The 16,417-nt window shown below is 40.0% G+C and overlaps 1 protein-coding gene across 1 annotated transcript in view; it reads left to right on the top strand.

Annotated features, from left to right (window-relative positions):
* Positions 1 to 2,775: 2,775 nt before the first annotated feature.
* Positions 2,776 to 16,417, top strand: part of Gbb (glass bottom boat) — a 56,037-nt gene continuing 42,395 nt past the window's right edge. Inside the window, exon 1 of the mRNA XM_078192688.1 lies at positions 2,776 to 4,139. Within this exon, the coding sequence (XP_078048814.1) occupies positions 3,689 to 4,139 (451 nt within the window). The 5' untranslated portion in view covers positions 2,776 to 3,688. The remainder of the gene's footprint in view (positions 4,140 to 16,417) is intronic.

The following is a 16,417-nucleotide window of genomic DNA, read 5'->3' as shown; positions in this document are numbered from 1 at the left end:
GATAGATTACATTTTAAGCCATAAATGAAAATTTTCGAAACCGTGACTTACGCCACTATGATTTTAATTCATTCGCATATATAAAAATTCTAGCATCTAAAATATAATTCTGTCGCAATATCTGGATAAAAAGTGAAGCAGAGCGATTCACCGCCACAAAATTCCAGGCAAATTAACGAGTCAATTAACCTCGATAAGAAAGAGGAATTTAGGAAGACAGAATTTTGAATTGGTAATGTTCGTCAGCCACTCTAAATGCACGAATACTCTCGCCGGCCGCAGCATACGAATAGCAGGAAGAACAAACGGAGATTTGCAAGCGGAACGTGTCTTCGCCGGTATCGAGCGAAAATTTTGCACCGCGAACGTGGATGCAAATTGAATTCCGAGTTCGAGCCGTTCCCGTATCCGAACGATGTGCAGCGTGCTTTCTATTACGTAAGGTGACGGTTACATTGTGATACACGTTCGCGAACTTCTTCGAAACCTTGCGAACACGCGGTGTTACATGCAACATTCCGCGAATGCCGCAATAGGCGTACAAGCGGCGTGTATACGCAACACATTGCACACTTGTCGAACAATCTAATCGTGAGCGTACCGTTTCACTCTGCATGGAAGTATACGAAGCTATCCTTCATTTTCGCGGCTCACCGTATCACGGCCCTCCATCGCTAATAATATTGTTCTCTTTCATGGAATGCTGTACCGACCGAGTTAGACATGCTACATCGGGGGATCGAAATCCACGATTTCGATTATCGATCCCATGCGTTCGCGATGCGACCAGATGTGATTTTAAACCTGTCAACCAGGGAATTAACTTGTAACACGTTCGACAATGAGAATTTTCTTCACTGCAGTGAGAAAGTTATATTATCATACTTCAACTGATAACAGAAAATTCGCTGGGCACTTAACGATTATTTATTTCAACAAAATGTTTGATGACATATTTAGAAAATATATAAGTCAAATATCTTTAATGTACAGGATAATTAATTACAAAAAGTGAAATAATTATATCGCGGATGTTAAATATACATGTATACTTGTTACACAGTTTTTTTAAAATATATTCCGACACTCTGAGTAGTATACTAGATAGAGAAAACGTTGTAGCAACGTTTGAAACTGATTTGTCTAAATTCGATGCGTTACCATACGTTCTCACTGGGTATTAATGGGTTAGAACGACGTGAAATGTAATGCATTCCACATATACATTTTAAAATCTCCATGACGAGAAAAGTCTTGTCCGTTTATCAGCTTAAATAATTTTTCCTTACGTATACAGCTATTGGACCAATCTAAAGACAATGGTTAATTTTTGGGAACAAAGTTATTTAAAAATATCGACATGTTTTCTAATTTATTTCGAAGATATTCTATGCACTCTTCTATAAAGAATATTTAAGCATTGAAGCAAAGTTTGGCAAGCAATAATTATAGAATTCTTTCTTGTCCAGGAATTTATTAGTGATAAAGGAGTGCCGATCAAGAAATTGAACAGTTAAAGAAATGAGTTAGTGCCAGAGTTTTAAATACTTGAAGAAACAAGTTACTAATTCATTCGTTTCGCTGTCACATCGAGGATTAAACTTTGAAAGATTAAAAAGTGCTCTATTGAACAGTAAGCTCTTGCTGCTGATGGCAAAGCTGTGTTTCACTTCATTGCCAGAATTTTTGGACTTCTATGTATAACAATATAACGTACGCGCAATATTGTTTTAATATCGCTAGAGAAAGGGATGGTAAGTCGGCCCTGTCGTGATTTTCGATATTAGAACGAAAAGTGTAGCAATTAATGGTGTCAGTTCTTGCATCTTCTAAACTCATTACTTTAGCACCCCGGAAAGTGAGACTATGAATAACAGACCGATATAATTGTGAAATAATAGCAATAATGTTTATCGAGTCAATGAGATAGACACTTTATTATAGAAAGTGAAGTTATAGTAAGCACATTAGTAAGAGTGCCTAATAACACTAATAAGAACGATAATGAATGGTAATGATAAGAATAAGTACAACAACAAGATATGAGTTTAGGATCATTGCGTGCAATAGTCATGGCAGAAAGATCGAACGAAGTAAAGGAATTATAGAAGAAATCGAGAGAATGGTATTAACGATATTGAATAGGAAGCTTTGAAACAAATAGGCACGATCGATTTCTCAAGTGAGATGGTTTCGGTATGATTGTTTCCATGAAAAACCAATATCCGTCATCTTTTCTGAGCGGATCGGCTCCAGATCGAATCCAGAGGCGGCGATCGTTCTGGGATCACGAGAGCACCTCGGCCCAAGGCCAGTCTTAACGAAAGATTGAAATAGGTTGGTGTGACAGAAGAGGGTTGCGTGTAACGAAGAGCCAGAGAAGGGAAGGGAAAAGGTGTATGAAAGGAAGACGGGAGAAGAGAGGATCAGTATGTACGCGTGGCTACCGGCGTGGCAAGGCAAGGCAAAGGCAAAGGCAAAACGATGCGAGAGGCGATGAGAGGTGAGACGAGACGAGACGAGACGAGGCGAGGTAAGACGAGAACGGAACAGAGAAGCAAGGCGAGGCGAGGCGAGGCGAGGCGCGGCGAGACGAGGCGAGCGAAACGAGGGAACGCGCGAGAGTCAAGAGGTAAAGGCAAAGGAAGGCAAAGCGAGGCGTGGCTCTATCGGAGGAGCGGTACGGCCCTGGGAGGCGGTGGTGAGGCCTCACGGAGGAGCAGCGACGACGAGGAGGTGCACGGCACGGGCCAGACAAACAGACTGGCACTGGCATCACGGGAGTCGGCGGCAGTGGTCACCGGTACTCGCCGAGACGGTCTCGAGAGTCACCCGTGATCGCGGTTGGTGAACGTGCGCGGCGTGCATCGCTTTAAATCGCAGCGAGACGAAAGTGCGCGCAATGTGTGTCCGTCCGAGTCATTGAGAGCCATGGGATCGCGATCGAAGTGGCCGTGATATCGGATCGGTCGTGTCCGGGGAATGCGCGCGCGCGAGTGTTGTGAGCTGCGCGAAACTAACGAAAAAAAAAAGGTATACATATAGAAAAGGTCGAAGGTGACCGGTGGATGGACACCGAACCAACAGACGACTTGTTGTCGAGTGCGTGGACGAGCATCATCGTCGTATCGATCCGCGGATGCGTGGACCATATATCGATCCCCGAGAAGTGGAGGCGATACGCGTACGTGTACGCGCGATCGGTAAGAGGAGGATCGAGAGAGTCGGACGACGACGACGGCGACGGTGGTGTTTGAAATTTGTGCGGTGTTAGGTAGAGCCAACGGACGAGTCGGGCCGGGGACAAGCATCATCGATCCACGGATGCGCGGACCGTAGCGATCCCGTCGATCTCCGATAAGTGGGGGCCAATACCGATCGGCAAAAGGAGGATCGAAAATAGGATAGAGAAAGGTGGAAGCCGACGGTGGTGTTTGAAATTTGTGCGGTGTAGGTCGAGGTGGGATCGAGTGGGTCGATCACGCGAGATCGATCCGTCGCGGCTCGATCGCGGCTCGATCGCCGAGGCGGCGGTCCCGCTCGGCGTCCACGTTGGTGGCTCGATAGGAACGACGACGACGACGACGACGTCGTCGTCGTGCGAGCCCCGACGTAGGAGGAGGAGGAGGCGGTGGCGTAGGGGGAGGTGGTGTTGGTGGAGGTGGTGGTGGAAGCGGCGGGAGACAGAATGGTGGCTTCCGGCCCGTGTCGCGAGCGAGCGGAAAGACGCGGCGAGATGTCGCCGCGCCGTCTCGCGCCCCTGCTGATCCTCGGGACGATCCTCGCCGGGCTGACGAGCACCGCCGCCGCGGACAGGATGAGCGGCCTCTACGTCGACAATGGATATGACCAGACGGTCGTACACAGGGTGATCAGCCAGAGGGAGAAACGGGAGGTCGAGCACGAGATACTGAATCTTCTCGGGCTGCCGGACCGGCCGAGGAACACCGCCGGTAGGCCGCCGCAGGTCAAGAGGTCGGCACCCAAGTTCCTCCTGGACATATACAAGAACGCGCTCGGCGAGGACGAAGACGAGAAGCCAATCGGCGAGCAACGGAGGGTCAGCGAGTTCGACCTTACCGGTCAAGATCTCAGGGCCATCGACCAGAGCGACGTCATCATGACCTTTACCGCGCACAGTAAGTCATTATATTATGGCCCGGTTCTCTATCTATTCTCTTGCCTCGTTACTGAATCCTCTCTTTCTCTTTCTTTCTTTCTTGCCTTCTCGGTGTCTATGTGTCATCGTCATGGGGGTCGTAGAAAAAACAAGTGCTTTGTTTACACGTTTTACTGTCAACGATTTCGGGTGTCAGTTGTGGCCTTTCGAGTTGTTTTGTCAACGTTCCGCGACTGTTGCGACTGTACCTTCATCAAGGGTTGCAAGACACGTTGATGCATCTCTTGAATTGTCTGAGATACATCTGACTTTGTTTTAAATATATCGTAGCTCGTTTTACATATTTCCAGCAGGGTCTTCTTGGAATTATTTGCCCAACGTTTTTCAAGCGTATCGGACAGCTTAATTAAGAATCGGGGGATCATTTTGATGCATATTTCGATCTATGACGAAACTAGCTGTCACGTCTGCTAAACGTTGATACAATAATTCTAAAATGACACAGCTTAAGTCGGGTTCAGAGACTGCTTGTAATTTAGTGAAACAAGAAGTAGATATGTACTCATTGCTAAACAGTTTAGTAGATAGGGAATAATCAGATTGCGGATTTTATGCACTTATGACAAAAGTAGGTAAATCGTAGTAGTGAGAACATTGCAAGAATTTTAAGATACTGTTGCATTATTTTCAACCTGTTAAAATGATTAAGAAAATTGATTGTCTATCTGCATAGTACTTGAATCTTAAGTAACCCAAACAGAGTTTATTTTGAATGGAAATCCGCAGTCTGTTAATAACATGCTATAAGTTATTAAATACCGAATTACTGGCTACATTTGAATAAGCCTTTTCACCCAAACGTTTAAACAGTACAGCCTACATGATCATCGTTACAATTTATTATATACGATAATATTAGTAACATCGGAGACTACATACAAAATAGCAGAAAAATGAAAATAAAATAATTGATAATGTCATAAATAGTAAATGTCATAAATAGGCAGCGGGTTTTATGCATTTATGGCAACATTGGATAGTTACGATTTCGAATAGCGAAAAGGTTAAAGCAATATTAAAATATCAAAATATTCTCTTCAATCTATCAAAAAGGATGAATCAATGAAGAAAGAACGCAGCAGTTATTTAATTTCTACAATTTGCAGTCGATGCGGACGATTTGTATTTTGCATAAAATACCGTAGTCTAATCATAAATTTTCTCCATGCGACCCCCATGTGTTCTCGCTATTGGAGTTACTATTAGATCCAGAAGCACTTAGAGCCACTCGTTGTCCATGCATCGTTTCCTTTACTTTTTCAAACGAAACAGAGGTTTATTCTTTCAAGAAAGAGACTCTGATGAGATGGCACATGGTGACACATCCTTCTTCTGCGTCGATTGGCTACATAGTGTCAGGTCATCGAGCATTTTCGGCTCGAGCCTGCGGAGAAAGCTCGAGCCTCGTCGATCCGCGAAAGACTCGAGCTGCTCCAGCTCCATCGGTCCGCCTTGGTTTCTATCTTATGCTCTGACTTTCCCTTCCCCGCAGTTCCCAGACCATCATTGTCACTCGATAATCAGCCGCTTGCGATTGGAAAAAGGCTCGAGCTTTTCGAGCGACTCGCAAGTTCAACAGCAATCCCTGCAGATAAAATCTGTTGTTCTTTTAGATCTGAATAATGTAAATAGCCTAGTCCAGTTTGTCGACAGAGTAACACACCTTGCAGAAGATCCTTCTCATCTCTTTCTTCCCTCGTGTCCTCGCAGGGACACCGTCGGCCTGCTTTGTCCAAGAAGATCGTCCGAGTTTCCTTATTAAATTCAGTAAAAGTGTCGTCAAAGTGATTCACCTTGTAGAGGATCTTCCTGATCTCATTCTTTCGAAGCACGAGAGACTGCTGTTCCATTCCACGCAACTCGCATCCTGTTTTCCGATGGAAAAGACTCTGCCGCGGACTAACTGCACGTAGGTTGTTCCTTCTTCTAAAGGGAGCAAACGAAATATTATCTCTTAGTCATTCCGATGCTTTCTTTCTTTATTTCTCTTCGTGTATGGTTCGACTAGGGTAGTGAAGATGTTAGTCTTCACGTATAATCAACTTTATATTTATCGAGATATGAAACATTTTTCTTCGAAAATGAACAAAATAAAAGAAACAAGACCGACTCCGATACCCTATAACGACTGTTATGAGTTCCTTGGATATCGGATTATAATTAACGCCTACAAGTGTTTTCACCTTTTAGCTATAAAATTGAATCAGCAACGCCTAAAGTATCAGTTTCGTGTATGTCTGGTTCTACGGATCGTTAAGCTTCCACATAAGTTCATAAGCTGCGCGTGATCTTCGGTTATAAAGAAACCGATTATTCTAATGTAAAGACCTTGCACAGTCCTGGAAAGAAGACGGTTTATCGTTGTTCCGAAGAAGACACCGTTTCCTCGTAAAGCCAGTGTTCCGAGTCATCGTTGGGCCAAAAAATGTCTTCCGAAACAAACGAATAACAGAGAGAAAAGTTGAAAATGATCAGCGCCATTTTCGCGGTAATCGTAACGGTTCGAGGATCCGAGGAAATGGGAATAGAGACGAGACATTGTGGTCAGCGACGAAACCGTTGCCGTAATCTCGATGTTCCGGGTGACGTCTGGTCTATGGCGTCCGCAATGTCTGATCGTTCGGTGAATTCCAGCCAGCCGGAGGCTAACAGCTTCCGCGAATGCTGCACGCTGGCGTGCACCTAGCTCCGCGAGGTCCATGATCGAGCTGTGCGATCCTGATTTGACATACATGCGCGCACTTATCGATAGACGCAACCCACTGCGACTTCTGATTCGGTGAACGCGTTGCTGCTTCAAGTTCTGATATTCGCGTCGTTCTTCATTTCCGAGACTCGGAAGGCCATCGGTTGGCCCGTTTCTGCCGCCTAAATTCAACGTAATCTAAGGATAATGTCGCGTATTTTTTTAATCGGATGACAGCCGATTTTATTTGACGCTTGCTGCCATTTCAAGGAGATTGACAAAATACAATAAATGCGGAGTTTCGTAAATAGTGTTTATATTGTATTGTATTAAATAGTATTTATAAAACTTAGCATTTATTAGACCTTATCAGACTTCTTTGAATCACATGAAGCGTCAAATCATCATATATGACGTGAAGGAGATTGTATGTGTCACAAAACGGTTTTAATTCGCCAAGTGGTTTCGATTCAAATATACATCATGTGTGTAGTCGGAGTGCCCGATTACTTTCTTGCGGAGATGAAATTAATTTTTACATAACTTTCGCTGTCATTCCAGAGAAAAGAAATCAATTTTTGTCCAATTCTTGCTGATATCATTCGAAATAGAAGAAATCATTTTTTATTTCAGTCTTGAAACGACGCAGACATTCCCATGTAAGAATTGTAAAAAGATTTTTTATATACTGAAAGGCTATTTAACAGGACTGACAATGATTGCATGTATAAGAAGCTGGATAATTTTCTCTTAAATAATAATTTTAGTTATTACTTGATATTAATCAAAATCATTTGTTGAATTACGGATAAAGTTTTCGTTTCTTTTCAATAATTCTTTAACAACTTTCCAATTGTCGATCATCAATTTTGAAAAGATTACTAAATGACCGTCGGTACTTATAATGTTAATTAAGCACTTGCGGTATAATGTAGCATGATTTTCTGTTGTATACATATTTCAATGAAACGGTCTACTAAAATGGGCAAGCTCCAAATTCCATAAAAAGGTGCACAGTGCATACAAAAGCTTGCCACAGAGTGTACAAAGCTCCCGATTCGACATTGCTGTGCATTTTTGCCTGTTTACGGCTCTAATTAATTTATTACATTCATCGAATAAGATATACATATATGAAGTTTCCTTTATTCTATTATTTTCTTTATTTTGATATAATAGGATTTTTTCATTTTGTTTCTTTTTTTCATAATAATATTTAGCATATCTTATCCGATAAATATTAAGTTACTTATGCCCCCAAACGAAGCAAAAGCACAGCAATTGGTCGTCCCACAGTAACCGGCTCCACCACCCTAACAATAAAGTAAACCGCGGCAGTGAACGTGTCGATAGATTCGTTATATTTCGCGACGTATTTTCGTTCGTTCGTTACGTCGAGCTGCCTGGATCGATTTACTATTGCCTGCCGGACATTGTAGGACGCGAACCCGCAGAACAGCCACGGAAATCGAGGTTCTACCTTTAAACTAGTAAGATCTAGTAACAGATAGCAACACCGGAGTATCAACAACAGTTCCATGCGTGCTACGTTCGCCAATTTTCCTTTCTCAAATCGTAGACTGTAACACTTTTCTAACCGCGAGATATCTAAAGTATTTTGAATACTTTTAGTATAGCTTCGATTCAACTAAACGAGCTTCTGTATTAGTAAGTTGTTGGTTAACCAGTTATAACCTAAAATATTGAAATTTCTGCATGACGAGTATACTCGTCAAAAACTACTAACTGGTTAAGAAGGATGCATATTCATCTATTTATCTATCTACGTATATACATGTATAAACAAAATATGAAGAAAATCGAACTTATATGCACAGTATAATTAGAGTAACGTACACACTTTTCAAAGAGATCCCGACGGATAACCGGTTAAACTTCATTCTGGCATTTTTACGATTCTCACGTGAACACAGAAGAGAATTTGGTCCGAATTATTGACATTGTCATGTTTGCGAAGAGTTTTTCGCGTTCGATCCGCGGATTTTCCTGTCGAGGTGAGACGGGACTCCGCGAGATCGAGGCTCTCGCGTAGCTCGCGTTGAATGATCGTCCGAGAAACCGAGCCGAAGATCTGCCAAAGTCACCGAAGAAACGCTAGACGAGGCATTCCGTGCCGCAGAATGCTCACACCCACGAGAACTGCTTCGAAACCGGTAGAATCCAGTTGGTCAAAGCGATTTATAATCCCGAAGTAAACTCATGCAGAGTGCATTAATTACATCGATCGGTTTGAAAACATTTTCAAAGCTGTTTCTGAATTCAAATCTGCCGATTAAGAAACCAGTTTCAGCTCCAATTCCTCCGTTTCCCTCGGCGGCCGAGCGTCACTCCTTTTTCCTCTCTTCTCTAACGGAACCGTGAACGTCTGTGACTTTTCGACGTGATATGACGCGTTCGGCTCAATTTTGTGGTATGACGCAACTGATTTGTTATTCGAGCCTGGTTCACTTGCTTTTGCCACCACGTTACCCGCGCACATCTCCTGCAACGCTCGTGAAAAGTAACGTCGCGCAATATCGCGGACTGGCCGAGGCGAAATCACAGTTACTTTGCTGCTAACAACTAACGAGGAAAGATCCCCAGGTGTAACTCTGACTTTTTCGTCAGCCGAATGGTACAGCTTCAAATATTAATTAATGTTAACGATAACTTTCGCTGTCGGACAATTAAGAATTGTTGAGACATTTAACATCGAAGTTTTATTTTCCGTTGTCTTCCTTTTAGGAAATACATACGTAGCTGATTATCTCAGAATTAACAAAATTAAAGTGGAAACCTTTATATTCGTAAAATTATTTTATCAAAAATATTTGCATTATTTGAGATGAAAGACGTAGAAGTGTAAATCTATTTTTCAGATTTTCAGTATTTCAATGTTTGGATATTCTTGAGACAAGCGCCGAGTTCATATACTATTTCAAATGGAAACGGAACTAACAATGAAATGAGTTATTATTTATGACAACTGAATTACTTTATGACTTACTTTATGAGTTACTAGTCATGTTTATTAATTTCAGTCAAGAGGTAACATTTAAATAATCAACTAGGTCAACTAACTATTTGTGCAGTTTCTCTCACCTATCAGCGAGTGCTCTCTGCTCTTAGATATTTCACACGTACATAATGTATAATTTAAATACAAGACATTCTGTTCGTTATCTGGAAGTGTAAAAATGTCGTGTTATATAATTTTTTAATATTCCTAATGTAATCAGCGACCCTTCAGTGATCGGAAAATTCATTTTTTTAACTTCGTTACAAATTGTTAGGTTGGATAACATTATTAAACGATGTAATAGACTGCAGATCTTCATGCAAAATAAAAATGTTTTGCATTGGAACACAGGGATTAGATAAGAAATAATTTGTCCTTTTCGCAGTTGCGTTAAGTTTTAATTAATGTGACAATGATCTTAAATCTCGATGAAGCTTCTGCTGTTCTGTATTTTACGCGTGCTTTTCGCAAAAGAAATATATAAAATTCTCGGTCTCGTAAGAGACGTCGTTTGCTGACAAAAATTTACACCACAAGATTCTTCATAAATCGCAAAGATACACGAATGATTTTGGCATAAACGATTCTCCACCCATTCGGTTTAACGACTAACCAAACATCTGCAAACATTTTCATACATACTCGAATGAAGGTTAATTATCCAAACATGTGGGAGTCGAGGAGTACTCGATCTACAGCTACGAAACGTGCGAAGGATCGCTGAAAGAAAAATGTTACACAGCTGAGCAAAGATAACCATCAAGGAGAAATCAGAAGTACATAAGAAGTATTTGGAATTCGCAACGGTGCACGCAGATCGATGACATTCGTCTAGAAGGCTCGGTCGACGATGAGGATCGACAGAACTTTTCTGTCGGACTTTTTCGCGTTAGAAATACGTTTCGGGATACCGTAGATCGGTGAGAACTTTCTACTCGGCGCAGATACACATGTATTTCCCGTAAGGTCCTGGCAACCGTTCATGCAGACCGCCCATCGTGAATTCTTCTTTGGACCCTTGGACATAATTCTCCGGTTATGTCACGCGCGTTCGGATGATCGAAATCGGTGCGGATCTTTTGAAAAATCGGCGAGGGAGATAGATAAAAACAGATAGGAAGAGAAAGAGAAAGAGCAAGAGAGAGAGAGAGAGAGAGAGAGAGAGAGATGGAAAGAGAGAGGACGACAGACGGTTTCCACTTTCGTTGCGGTCGTCTTATGCAAATGCCTGCTCTCATCATAGAACTTTCTATTCGGCCGGAATCCTTTTCGTCGGTGCTGCCTGATTGGCCGCGCGCGCACGCGAGAAACACCGGTGAATTCTTCTAGAAAGTTCGAGGAAGATAAATTACAAGGACATCTTGAACACGTTCTCGATGTGTGAAATCACAGGTGGGGAACGTCGAGGAGGGCCGGTTATAGCGGATTCGTGATCACGAAAACGATCCAAGTCGATCGAGGCTAACGCGTGAAATCGCCCGGTTTCCGGTTCGCTTTTGATAGGGAGATCCCAGACAATCTGGCGCACCTCCTGATCCTCCGTATTCCCTGGGCCTCGATCAAGTACAGTTATCGAGGGTCCTCTCCTTTTTCTTCTGTTATTCGAATTTCCAACGGACAATTGTGTAAATCGTTTAATTATTGAGAGGCGAGCCTGCGATCATTTAACGATATTTGGTTTATGAAAATTATTAAAGAAAGCATCGTTTCATTTGTAGGTTGAACTTGTACTCCGCCAGAAAGATCTGTTGTGGGTTTATTAAATAACGTAGTTATAATAAGAATCTAAACTTTATTATAATGGCTTTTGATAATAATGTTCATTTAAATTTTTATTATAATAGTCTAAAACTGTGAACATATAAGAAGAATTTGATAATATGTTCTTGATGATATTATACTATTTTTTGTTTATTAAGATAATTAAAAGACAATTTATTTGCATTTAATTTCTGTTCTCGCAATCGTTTTGGAAAATATTTGATATAAAAATCCGCAGTCTAGTAATATGAAAACGACAAGTGACAATGGAGATTGTTAGTTAACATTGCTACTTAATTGTATGATGTCTTTCTGTAATACTTCCAAAGGGGTCCTATATTATTAAAACTGTAAAACAACTTGGTCGAGCATTTTCTTTGTAGGTCAAGGATGTGGTAACACTTCAAGAAGATCCTAATTTATTAAAATTATAAAACAAGTTGTTTCCTGAAATTACACTCCTTTAGAAAAAAACCCTTTTATTAAAGTTATGAAATAAATTGCCGTCGAATTATTTTCTTGTATTCGAAACTCACAATAGTGAGAAGAAACTCATTTAAAATTGTAAAATAAATTCATGGTAAATGATCAAAACTACCAAATGAAACATCGGAATGTATTTCAATGAAAAACCTCAAAAATATGTCAGTGACAGAATAATGGCTTTTTAATAACAAGTGAGCAGTAGTTGTGGAGGATATATAATTAAGAGCTTTATAGAAAATTTCACGATCCTAAATTCTTTTATAGATGTTAGTGGACAGTGAGACTTTATGCACATACAACTAGACTACGGATTTGGTGCATTTATGACGGGTAATTCCAATCTTAAATAATGTAAAAATTAAAAGCATTTTAAAGCGTCGATGTATTAATTTTAATCTATTAAGATCAAGAAAGGAAGAATGAAGTTGCTACTTGTTCGTACAATTTTTATTTTGCATAAAAATCCGGAATAAGCTAATGACATGAGTAGATTTGTAAATTATGTTCATGAAATGACGTATCAAAGACAGAGTTTGCATATGAATTCGCAATGTAAACCTCAGGCAAGTGGTAAAATCTTTTTGACAAACCAAATAATTTGATGTATCACAAACACCGCCCCATTTTACTTAGGTTAGAAGATCTTGCGCACGAAGATGCACAATCTATTCCATTTTCAAGAGTACCACTGAAACAGTAATCTAAACAGAAGACCGATAAACCAGCTCGCGGAACGAGCTAATCTACCTCTAATTGTAAGCGGACACGGATAATTCCGTTAGTTTCCAGCTGAATCGCGGATCGAGGATCACGATCCGGTTCCTCGAAGATCAAGCACGGGGTTTGCTGAAAGGTTCGCGGAAAAAGCGCGGTGCTACGTCGGAAAGATAGGCCCGATTCCGAGAAACACCTGTCTCGCTGGTTCATTCACTCGGGAATTACCATTCCGCGTGCTCTATTCGCGTCACGACGACGGCTGAACGCGGAACAATTTACGATGCCACCGCTGTGTCTTTCGGGAGAGGAGCTCTCCTCCGAGCTAGGGAATTCCTCTTTGCAAGGTTCGTTGAACCGAATCTGTGAGACGCGAGATTTATCCCGTATGAATAATTTGCCGCGGACGCTGACGTACCGCGTCGAGCGACTGTCGTTCAAACGGAACGGAAGCTTCCGGTGCTGTTTAACCTGATCACGGAGTCGCCGTTCTTATCGTTAACGCCGAAATTATTGTTTAGATATCCGTCAATGGGAACATCAGGATATTATTATAAATTATTATGAAGAAGCGATGAAACTTTAAGGACACCGACCACTTTGACAAATCACTTATATGGAAAAATCATATTAAAACAAAGAAGAAAAATTAATAGCATTACACTGGATATTTATACTACAAAATGAAATATTGTTTTGTAAAGTTTGTATTATTCTATTATTATATGCTGTGTGGAAAAAACGATAACATAAATGTGGTTCAAAGATTCCCGAATATGGCGTTAAGAAGTATAGTTGCTGTTTCATAGTATGTTAGTGGAGATGTGGAGATACACTACGTATGGATTTGGCAATCGAAATTGTCGAAGAACAAGTAGAATTTACAGGAATGGTTGGCTCTATGGAGCCAATTGTAGATAGGACATAAAAATAATAATAATAAAAAATGAAAATAAAATATTCATCGAACTTTTCGGCAATTTTCTCGTCTCTTTTTATCGCTAATTTGTTTGGAAATAAGAAGAATAAAATTGAGAATTTGTTAAAATATCGTATAGAGAATTTGTTTTATAATTATGATTAAGGATTTATTCATGTCACTTTGAATGATCTACTATTCATAATGAAACAGCTGTTAATTAAAATTAATCTTCGGAAACTAGAGATCAAAATTTTCTATAAATGTAGGTTTGTAATTGAGATAATGGTTCAACTGGAGGTATAGAACTAATGGATCTGATATTTCTTGCGTGATAAATAAACTGTGCGTATATAATAATTTCTGGTTAGAAGTTTTCAGAAAATCAAGATTATTCGTTTAATGAAAGCGAAACTAGGAAGTTAAAAGTCGTTATAGTGGATTACCTTTTTTACATTCAAAATGTTCTTGTAAAATTCAGTTTTTTTCAAATATATTGCAATAAAAGTGAACTCTGAGAACAAGTAAAAAATTAGTACGACATTCATATGTGACCCATGCGATACTCGACAAGTTAAATAATATGTTTCCTTGAATTTTGTAGATCTGCATGTACCATAACATCTTTATCCGAATTTTGCTGCGTACGCAGTGAAAAATGTGAAATGTAACAGATTTTGAATAAAAATTTGATTAGTTATGATGCATTATTAATAGAAATTTAGATTAAATATCTGTTTAAAGATTGATCTGTTCATTTAAAAATTACTGTAAGTTGAAAACAATTTCTCTTTAAAAGTGGCAACTTCCACGACTGCGTGATTTTCGAAGAGCCAAGTGCAACCGGACACTTGGTCGCCGTTAAAAATTGTAAATTGTTGATCATGCCGAGATCCGTGACAGAGACAGATCGGTCGAGCCGTCTGGACGTTCTGGCACAATTACAAATTCGAATAAATAACGAAGCTAATTGCGATAGGCCGTGCGATAATTTCCATATTTTTTCATTATCAAGAATAGCGGCTCCGCCATTGATGTTTCAGTTACGGGAGTACGGTTAACAGTTTCGGTGGATATACTCCAGGTAAAATCTTATCTTCCACGACGATCTTCTCTGCGACAGGCGATGAAACATCACCTTTTCAAGACCGTACGTTTCCTGCCTCCCGCTCCGCAAAGGATTTACTGTAAAAGCTATCGGGAAAGCTACGCCTAAAATACTATTCAACCGTGAAGACCGAAACGGAAACCATACTGTGAAGCGCGTATCGACTTCTCCACAGATTTTTCATTTGCAAAACGACTGAATGATCGCTGAACCGCGGATTTAATGTACTTATAACGAAAATGAGTAGGCAAAATATAAATCAGTAAAAACTATTATGTTATGCTAGTAATCTTTACATTATCAAATGAAGAAACACATTTTCATCTAACTTTTGTTCCTCAGACGACACAGAAACATTTCATTTTGCATAAAGGTCGCGATCTAGTGACACATAATTATAGAATGCTGTGTCGATCTTTAAATGGCGCAAACGATCTTCTATATAATTTTTAATTTTACCTCCGATTTAAATTAAAGGCTACATGCTGCACGTGCAGCTAATATATTAATTGTAGTAGTTAATGCATAGCAGTCACAATTATTTTTCTACTAGATAGAAGCAATTAGTATTTGTACATGTTATGTGTGCATCGATTCATTAGTAACACTGAACTTGCCGATTCTTATTATACTGCTTCGCGATTTTTATTTTCGTAGAACCTCGATTATCGAGTCCTTTAATATTAGAATTCACTAAATAATGAGCTAAAGCATCACTTTGTTGTTAGCGTTAAAGCTGTCGAGCATAAAACGTGGTTGATTCACCTTATAACAAATTGCTTCATAAATACGACAAGATTGAACTTATTTTAATTTTTCACGATTTTTATTGTACGGCAGAATTTTGATTAATATAAATTTGATTTGTTATACGAATCAATAAAGATAAAATTTAATACTGTGGTCAAGTAATTGTTCAATTTATCCGAACATTCATTTTTTATTATTAATTCAAATAATCAAGGTCAATACGTGTATTGATAATCGTGTCACAGGATGATATGTTTACAATTTCAACAATTTGATTAAATCAATTATTTGGAAGGCAATGATAGGTTAGTGTTAATTCAAGTTTTCACGAAATCAAATAATAGCATTTTTCAGCAAAGACAATTAATATTAGTCCAGTCTTTGTTTCCACTGTGTACAAACAAACAATTTCGCGAAACAATAATCACGATTCAGTGCGACTGATAATGAACAGCTCGCGAATTTGAGGAAAACAGATTGAAACATTTACGAGTGATTCGTCGAAATTGATTCTCCGAATAATTTGATAGAGGCTAGCGAAGAAATAGAATGATAGAGCTTAACGAGTCTGAAGCAATTTCGTCCGATTCTCAAGGAGTTCTTCGAAAATGTGAAGATGAATCGGTGTTTTCATTAGATCGGACGGGGGTTGCACGGAGAACAAAGCTGAAGAAAAGTTTTCGTACGGATGGCGAACGTAATCTATTAATTTCACAGCCTTCCGCGTTCGCCTCGCGTCGCTTTATTCATACGGCCTCGAACTCGAGCGAACGCTCGCATGTAAACTCGTCCAC

This window comes from Augochlora pura, chromosome 10 (genome assembly GCF_028453695.1).
Source record: "Augochlora pura isolate Apur16 chromosome 10, APUR_v2.2.1, whole genome shotgun sequence".
Taxonomy (NCBI): domain Eukaryota; kingdom Metazoa; phylum Arthropoda; class Insecta; order Hymenoptera; family Halictidae; genus Augochlora; species Augochlora pura.
This window is presented reverse-complemented; position numbering and strand designations above follow the sequence as displayed.